This window comes from Perkinsus marinus, assembly GCF_000006405.1.
Source record: "Perkinsus marinus ATCC 50983 genomic scaffold scf_1104296955288, whole genome shotgun sequence".
NCBI lineage: Eukaryota > Perkinsozoa > Perkinsida > Perkinsidae > Perkinsus > Perkinsus marinus.
Genome location: NW_003207820.1, coordinates 117,832 through 126,313, shown reverse-complemented (window position 1 = coordinate 126,313; position 8,482 = coordinate 117,832). Strand labels below are relative to the sequence as shown.

General features: G+C 53.6%; 4 protein-coding genes across 4 annotated transcripts; 3 read left to right on the top strand and 1 right to left on the bottom strand.

Moving 5' to 3' along the window:
• Positions 1–31: 31 nt before the first annotated feature.
• Pmar_PMAR029026 (hypothetical protein) lies at positions 32–503 on the top strand (the record flags this gene model as incomplete). The annotated part of the gene is made up of 2 exons (XM_002775875.1): positions 32–274; positions 483–503. 2 exons carry the CDS (start codon positions 32–34, stop codon positions 501–503), a joined length of 264 nt encoding a protein of 87 aa, XP_002775921.1.
• An 85-nt stretch (positions 504–588) lies between these two features.
• Pmar_PMAR029025 (histone H3, putative) lies at positions 589–999 on the top strand (the record flags this gene model as incomplete). The annotated part of the gene is made up of 1 exon (XM_002775874.1): positions 589–999. The coding sequence occupies one exon, from the start codon at positions 589–591 to the stop codon at positions 997–999; it is 411 nt and encodes a 136-aa protein (XP_002775920.1).
• Positions 1,000–1,481: 482 nt separating this feature from the next.
• Pmar_PMAR029024 (Histone H5A, putative) lies at positions 1,482–2,225 on the bottom strand. Its single transcript, XM_002775873.1, has one exon. The coding sequence runs from the start codon at positions 2,205–2,207 to the stop codon at positions 1,692–1,694; it is 516 nt and encodes a 171-aa protein (XP_002775919.1). The 5' UTR covers positions 2,208–2,225; the 3' UTR covers positions 1,482–1,691.
• Positions 2,226–3,480: 1,255 nt separating this feature from the next.
• Pmar_PMAR029023 (Kinesin-II 85 kDa subunit, putative) lies at positions 3,481–8,229 on the top strand (the record flags this gene model as incomplete). The annotated part of the gene is made up of 31 exons (XM_002775872.1): positions 3,481–3,543; positions 3,656–3,723; positions 3,772–3,899; positions 3,940–3,984; positions 4,046–4,121; positions 4,167–4,272; positions 4,316–4,402; positions 4,452–4,536; positions 4,583–4,710; positions 4,752–4,810; positions 4,872–4,960; positions 5,009–5,139; positions 5,180–5,294; positions 5,335–5,445; positions 5,495–5,588; positions 5,632–5,684; positions 5,728–5,801; positions 5,845–6,031; positions 6,076–6,166; positions 6,214–6,317; positions 6,361–6,468; positions 6,513–6,631; positions 6,679–6,793; positions 6,837–6,961; positions 7,010–7,223; positions 7,270–7,398; positions 7,442–7,502; positions 7,549–7,623; positions 7,671–7,837; positions 7,884–7,953; positions 7,995–8,229. 31 exons carry the CDS (start codon positions 3,481–3,483, stop codon positions 8,227–8,229), a joined length of 3,312 nt encoding a protein of 1,103 aa, XP_002775918.1.
• Positions 8,230–8,482: the final 253 nt, after the last annotated feature.

Sequence of the window (8,482 nt, the reverse complement as noted above, 5' to 3'; positions counted from 1 at the left end):
CCACCATGGTCAGTCCTGGAAGCTGGTTCAAATGGCAGAAGATGGTGGCGGTGCTTATGGTGATGGTAATGAGCGAATTCACTACGGCGCATCGTTGCTTGAAGGGAGGAGCAATCCGCACTCCATAGGTGGTACTGAGGTATGGGGCTGCGTGCAAATGTACAAGAGAGCTACGCCCGTTATTCGATCGAATCGGGTCATTGGTGGCCAAATTGCTGCGAAAACGGCTTCACAATCTACTCAGAGGGATACTCTGCCTTCGAAAAGGCAAAAGGTGGGTAGCGGTTGTGATCTGGCTGGTACTTGGAGATCATCATGTTGAGTGGAGGATTCAATTCAATGCCCTTCTCCAATGTTCTATACAGCTTTTGGGTTAACAGAGGGGGTTTCTATAGCTAAATTCAAACATAATTTGGAGGTGAAATCACATTCCCGTCACGAGTCTGTTCGTTGGCGATGCCTCGGGTTATTCTCCTTGGTAGATCATATGGCCCGGTGTTTGATAGAGTGGTTTATCACGTCACATATGAAGAATGGGCATGGAGTGGTATGTAGGAGGGTACTCAGGCTTTATATCCCTCCGTATCAATGGCGAGGACCAAGCAGACTGCACGCAAGTCCACAGGCGGCAAGGCGCCTCGGAAGCAATTAGCCTCTAAGGCCGCTAGAAAGTCCACCCCTAGCACTGGTGGTATCAAGAAGCCCCATCGCTACAGGCCTGGCACTGTGGCTCTTAGGGAGATCAGACGCTATCAGAAGAGCACTGATTTACTCATACGCAAGTTGCCCTTCCAGCGCCTTGTTAGAGAGGTGGCCCAAGACTTCAAGACCGACTTGAGGTTTCAGACCAGTGCTGTGATGGCTCTACAGGAGGCGGCTGAGGCTTATCTAGTGGGCCTCTTTGAGGACACCAACCTGTGTGCTATTCATGCTAAGCGTGTGACCATCATGCCCAAGGACATGCAGTTGGCCAGAAGAATTCGGGGCGAGCGCTCGTAGACCCCTTCTGTGAGGGTCAAATTGTTCTGGACAATTTGATGATAATCATTGATGAATTTCGAAGGAATTTCGATGACCAAGTATTGTACTTTTTTCTTTTTTACAATAACACTTCTATCTGTCGTATTGTGAGAGTAGTACTCTCGAGTGCCGCACGTTGGGGGGTACACTCCCAACACGCAGTGCTATGGGAGACAAAAACTTCAGAGTTATTGTGTACTATTGTACGACAGTAGTTTATAACAACGATGATGAGGTTGCTGCTAGAACGGTTATTCTTTCATACCGAGAATGTAGTGTTGTTGACAGTGGGGGGATGTAGATTATTAGGAGAGATATCTTAGTCTGCACGCGTGTACAAGAGTGGACGAATTGTGGGAAGGGCGAAAGCCAGGTTAGGATCACTCAGAACCTTCGTGGAAGTCGAAGCGGTTTAACCTTCTTTGAACTGCCCGTGTGACTAACACAACGACAACTGGATGATAACTAGTAGTTTGAATAGTGGTAGCAGCTAGCCTCATTGAGGGTTGTAATGATAATAGAGTGGTACAAATAGTTCTTCATCTTCTTGGCTCGCCATCGCCTACTATACCAGCTTGCATTGGGTCACAGTGATAAATACGGGTACTCGAACATACTATCAAAAAGCGTTATAACATACTATGGTCTGCATAAGGGAGTACATGCGGCATCTAAGATCTGCCTGACTTGCCGCCTCCTTTGCCAGTCTTCTTCTTTGCAGCTGAGGTCTTCTTAGTCGAGGCCTTCTTCTGAGTAACAGCCTTCTTTGTAGGGAGCCCCTTCTTCCCTTTACTGGAAGACTTCTTCGGTGATACTTTCTTAGAGTTGGCAGAAGCCTTGGAAGTGGCCTTTTTCTTGGCGGGAGAGGCCGCCGCCTTCTTAGGAGGGGCCTTACTAGGCTTCGAGGGGGCCTTCACGGGCTTGCTTGGGGTAGTTGCATTCGGCCTTTGGCCTGCCGCCAACTTATAAGAAGCCTTCGCCTGGGACACGATGCCCGTCTCCACAAGGGCCTTGAGGGACTTGTTCAACGCGGTTCTGTTGTCAACACCATAGTTGGACTTGATGAAAGCGGAAACCGCTTGGCGGCTCATCTTCTGAAATCCCCTACAAGTCGAGAGGGCATTCCTTACCATCTCGCTGTAGGTTGGGTGAGGGTTGGGTGCCTTTTTCGGAGATGCTCTAACCATTGTTCACTAAGGGAACAAGAATCACTACCGAATAATGCAAATCCACGTTCTATAATTCCTCAAAAGCCTCGGAAAAGATGACCGAACTGTTCTTAAACTTGTGCGTCACTCGACTTGCACGCACCACATGCAAGTCGCATTCGGACCTCGCATCGGGACCCGTGTAGGAGCTCTATAAAGGGGGTGTCGAATCAATGAGAAAACAGCTGTCAATATGCACCAACCCGCTGCTCTACGACCCATCATAAATCATCAGAACTGAACACAAGAGCCGCCCTCAGGGACAGGGAGAATTAACACGCACGCACCAGGAAAAACTCCGACTTATCGCGGATCGCCTTGTTACATGGCAACCGGCCTCACCCCACTTCCGTGAGTGCTACATGCTATCACCATGAACATTGAGAGGTGATGGACTGAGCCATCCTCCCCTCACTTGGACGGCAGCCCCGTTGCTAAGCACCTATGGCGATCACCAACATGAATACGTGCGTAACTACAACCATCGTCACTACGCCACCGATATAAAGGTCGTTGAAGGGCCTTCACTGGAGATTGAAGGCGATAGTAGGGTCTTTGGATTGATTGCAACGGGTACCTCATTGGATCTGGTGGAAGGTCTGAGACCACTTCAGAGGAGTACCTCATCGTCGTCTACATAGATCAACCGAGGGAAGAGACAAGGCATTTGTCCGGCCGTTTCGTCCAGTCGGAGTGTCTAGTGACACAAGCTATGGCTTCACTGATACCGTTAGGAAGCGTTCACTGCAGTGGGAACGGTTACTACTGGCATCCACGGGGAACAGAGTAGTTGAACAGCTACCACAGTCCACTATTACAATCGATCCCCCGCGGAAGTCGAGTCGCCTCAGCAAACTCCCACGTTACGTCATTGTGTCGAGAACCATAGACGCTAGGAAAGTATCCCCATCCATCACCTTACCCGAGCTCTCCCCTTACTCTCAGACCGCTGAAGAAATGGTCAATTTTGAGAGGCCTTTTCAAAGTGGTCTCACGAGGCTCCAGCGTGATCCAACCGGAATTTGGCACGAAAAAAAGCAGAAGTTTGCCTCGCCTGGTCCGCACTGCTGACGATGAAGATTGTAATAGCCTGGAGGCAACCTGGCTAGGAGGTCTCTAAGAACAGCGCATGTTCGGTGACCAAAACGAAGACTCCTCTCCGTTGAGAAACGGCAGGGGCTGGCAAGAGCGCAAGTTTCCCGACTTCTGATCATGCCCCAAGAACACCACGACCCTCTCAGTGAACTGGTCAATGCTAGCTCCTATCCGTCCAGCATCCTCTACTGGTACCGAGTGTGTGAGAGTATTTGTTAGGGTGAGGCCTCGGAGTCAAAAGGAAAAGTCGGGGCCAACTGGACCCGATGTGGTTTTGGTACTCGAGGCGGGACTTATCACACGGCTCTTTATACGACTACGGCTTATGCCAGGTGGACTCAGCAGCCAAGACAGTCTCGGTGGGAGATCCCTCCAACGCTCAGAATGACTCTGGCACGTCGTAGGACACGAATAGCCTCAGAGGGTTGTACCAAACCATGGTGGTTAGATATACTTTCGATGGGGTCTTCGGCCCAACCTCGACACAAGAGGACGTTTTTGGTATGGTCGGCTCCCAGGTCGCTGGGGCCTGCCTGGAAGGCTACAATGGCTCTATCTACGTCTACGGCCAGACTGGTAACATAAAGGGTCGGGTGGCATGCAATAGGCCTCTCAGGCACCGGAAAGACCTTCACAATGTTGGGCCCTCCTAGAGGTCGAGGCAACGAGCAGGGTACCTCTTGTCATGTATCGGTAGCTGAGGTCGCTGGTAGGTCTACGAGGCCTCACTAGCCGCATAATAGAGAGTATATTCCACGAGCTTAAGACGAAGCAGAGTGGCTCAGAGGGGACCTTTAGGTGTCTATTACGGGGTCGTCCCAACCCTAGGCCCACTTGACGTAGTTACATGTGCAAGATCAGCTGCGTCGAGATATATAGAGAGGCTCTTACAGACCTATTTGACCCCACAGGGCAACAGCTGCAGCTGAGGGATGATATTAGGAGAGGGGTCGTCTCCGCTGCCCGCTTGCCTCGTCAAGTCCCCTCTCTAGGTCTATGTCGAAGGGCTCAGTGAGCACACTGTCTATGATAGTAAGGAGGCGGAGCTCATCGTCCGTAGGGCTCTGGTGAAGAGGCATGTGAGGCCTTGTGAGGGGGCAGTATGTGCTCGGTAGTGGAACATGTCAGGTTGGGTCGACGATGATGAACGAGCAGTCGTCTAGATCCCACTGTGTGGTCATGCTACGCGTGGCTACCAAGCTTAGTCAGAAAGGTGAGACCACCCTACAGGAGACCCTCTACCTTGCCGCTGTCATCAGGAGGAGTCACCCAGACCAAGGAGGCTAGTCTCAACCTAGTGGATCTGGCTGGCAGTGAGCGTCAGCCCAGTGGTAGTCACAACAATCGTAGCAGTAGTGGGATGGAGAGCCAGGCCAGGGTTAAGGAGGTAGGCCCTTGCTACCGAGGCCACGGTGACCCCGCCTGTAGGCTGGGGCCATCAACAAGTCCCTCTCGGTGCTCACTAGTGTCATCTACTCATTGAGCAAGCCAAGGGCTGCCTCGGCTAGGTAGTGGCAGTCTCTAGGGCTGCTCAGTGTTGGCCCTTAGGCAATCCACTTTCACGCATTTCCGCGACTCGAAGCTAACCTTCCTCCTCCGTGACAGCTTAGGAGGCAATAGCATCACTAGCATTATCGGTAGCGCTCGCCTCGTAGTTTTATGGACTACCATGGTTGTTCGTCCAGCTACGGTATCACCCTTGGCCGCCAACTTTGGCGAGACTCTATCGACCATTAAGTTCGCTGCTAGGGCTAAGCGCATCAAGTGCCAGGCTGTCCTCAATGAGTCCCTCACGGGAACAGTGGAGTCCCTAACAGTAATGGTGGGCGGTGTTTGGGAGGGGCAGTGGCTTATAGGCTGAGCTGGAGGCTGCAAGGAGGCAACTGGCTGCTTTGACGGCGGGGCAGACTCAGCTGAGAGTGTCCCCAGGGGTACCTGATGGGGGCACTGGGGCCTTTGCGACTAGAGGAGGTGGGCTGGAGTTACTCGGCTGTCGTGGTTGTCAGTGTAGGAGTAGGATCACCATCTAGTGCTGATGATGGGGATGGGCAGAGGGCCAAGTCTGGGGAGGCCTCATCAGCGTTGAGGAGGAGAATTATCAGTCTGCAGATCTTGCTTGCTGGTGAGGGCCTCTTGTGGTTACTCGTGTTGTGGTATTGGAAGGTGGACAGGGTCGTTGGCTAGAGAGAGGGAGTTGGAGGAAGTGAAGACGAAGCAGCAGAAGTGGGCTGTGTACTGGGAGGAGACCGCCAAGAGCCTTCAAGCGTAGGGCTCGCACTATGTAGGGTACTATGTTGGCTGCCGCTAGGTTCGAGGATGCGGGCAGCTCACTCACTAGGCTGGTGGCCAAGGATAAGGCTGGTGGTCTTCGGCCGACTGCATTTCGCGCTGACTCGTGTGTTAGGTGATAATGGTGGAGACGACGCTGAGGAGGTTGATGATGACAGAGAGGAGGAAATACGACTGCTGCGCACCTTGGTAGGAGGTGCGGGGTGGGCAGTTGGTGGAGGGTCGAGAGTAGGTCGAGAACCATCCGGAGAGGGCCAGACGGGAGCTGTTGGAGTTGGAGCTACAACAGCAACTTGAGGAGAATGCTGCACTGAAGAGGGAGGCGAGGGAGATGCGGCAGGAGCATGAGGAACAGATGAGGGCAGAGAGGCGTCGAAGACAGAGTACAGAGAGCACTGCTACGATATCTGCTATGGATGGTAGGGCCTTGGCTCCTTCCCTAGGGCTTAGGGCGTGTTCATAGGCCTCAGTAGAACTCTACGTAGCGGCATCCTGCCTGGTCGTCAGAGTGGGCAGGCTGTAGCGAGTGCTGTTGGAGGGGCGACTGGGTTGCGGTGGGGGGATGGTATGGCCTCTCGAGCTCGGCGGCACTGGGTGTTAGGTTTATCACGGACAGCGTGTCTGATGGGTCTCCCCAGGGTGGATCTGAATTCACCGAGTCTGATGCAGAGTCGATCGATGTGGCAGTGCACCTCGGGGATACTGGTAAAGGGAACAGCTCTGAGGGGAGGGAGAGAGCGGTGTGTAGGTGGTGGGCCCCTCAGTGATGACGATGATGAGAAGCAGTCGGGGGTAGGAGAGGAGGCCAGGGGCAGCATGGAGTCTGTCCAGATCCGGCATTTGAAACGGGAGATCAGTGGGAAGCTTAGGGGGAGGTGTTGTGGGTACTGCTATTGCTAGGAATGCTCTTGGCGGATATTGAGGAGTTGCGAGGACGATGCCAGTTCGCTGAGATTCCGAGACAGGAGACGCCAGCCCCCATAGAGGGGGTACAGGAGGATGGCTATGGGGACCTTGGGGTACTTGGGGTGGGGGGACGTTAACTTGGATGGTATTCCCTTTCGAGGTTGCACCCTCCCCAGAGTACAGGTTTGGGGAGATCATTCAAGCCTCCCCGGGTCTGAGTCCACACGGCACTCCGGCTGTGCTCAGGACCAGGAAGGCCGACCAGAGCCCTGAGGGTAGGGAGAAGGGGATGCTTGGTAGGGATGTTGGTCTGCTCAGCTTCACCTCCTCAAAGCTGGAGTCAGCTGGTTCCTATCAGCAATGAACGGGTGTCTAGTGATGGTGACGACGAGGAGGAGGAGGCTACTGGCGCTGTGAAAATCGACTCTGAATTAGTCCGGGAAGTATTTAGTCGCCGAGCTTTAGGGGCTTCCTATGTGGCTGTTGAATAGGTGGCCTCGCTGTGTAGAGATGTTGATGCCCTGGTGGAGAAGATACGGCAGGCGGACAACGCACTCGTCCTTCGGTCTACGCCGGTAATGGAGGTGCATGGGGACCATGGGGGAGTGGTTGGAGAGCAGGGAGATGACTTTGAGGAGATAGACGTCGAGAAGAGTCTGAAGAAGAGCCCTTGGGTGATCGATGGGGATGGAATGTCCTCGAAAGGTGGGAGGGGGTGTGAGGTCATTGGGCGTGGGGATGTTGAGTGCAGGGAGTGGTACAAACTCTCCGATGCGGCAGTTGGCCCAGAGTGCTAGTATGAGCCGTCTTATGAGGTATACAGCAGCGACTGTCATGAGCGGCCAAGGCGGTGTACGCGACAATGCTTCTAAGCTTGCTGGTAGGGAGGACGATGGGTGTCGAGGGGACACTCGGCCTTGCAGGTCTGTCCTCGATTAAGTCCACCCCACACCTCAGCTCGCTGTTGGATAAGCGACGACGAGGGTATGGCAATCGAGGACGGTCAGCAGGGTTGAGGTGTTTCTCTCAGGCCTCCCCCAGCGTCCTCTAAGGAGCAGACTAGGACCCTCTCTAAGAATGCTAATACGGCCAGTGCCTTGTTGAGGTAGTGGAAGGCCCTTAGGACGTGTTGGATTTACATGATCGTGTTAGGAACAAGAGTACGAGAAGCCTCCACGCGATATCGGAGTTGGAGCTGTCAGTCTTTGATGAGAGGACGGGCTATATGGTCACCACCGCGAGTCCGAGGACGGCAGCCATCGCTGGTAGTGCTAGCAGTGCCGCCTTGCCGACCATGGAGGAGATATTGGGGGAAGATGGTAAGGGTGGTGGGGGAGTGGGGCTGGGGCCGAGGGCATGGGTTAGGTGATGAAGAGGAGGAGGCTCTCCTAAGGAGCACTAAGGAGACGTTGAAGAAGTTGCTGATAGAGCTGGAGTAGAATTGGTATTGGTGTGGTATGGAAAGATCTTTGCTAGGTTGGTGTCGAATGCATATCAACAGCTCTCGGATGACTTCCAGAAGCTACTAGAGGACTATGAGTCTAAAGTAGCCGAATGTGAGTTCTTCCAATCGCAGTGGAACCAGCTGCTGAGGGGGAAGGAGAGGCTACAGCAGAGAGGCTTGGTTGCAGTAGGGCGCCTCGATGGATGGCTGGCTAAGGCCAGCTTGTCAGGATCCTTCCCTATCATCGCTATTGTCACGGTCTTCTAGTCGTCTCTGTGGTCGGCAGCCTCCATCAAGTGCGAAGTCCTCTGACAGCTCCTCCATGAGAACTACACAGGCTAGTCGGTTGATGCGGACAGTGGAGGACTCAGGTGAGACGTAGTGGTGGTGGTATGGTAGTAACTGATACCACTCTTCAGCCACATCAGGGACACCCAGGGCTAGAGCGGGGTCGAGCGCCAAGGATGGTGAGCAGTAGGGGGAGAGTGGGACAATCTCGATTGTAGGTGATGCGACACGG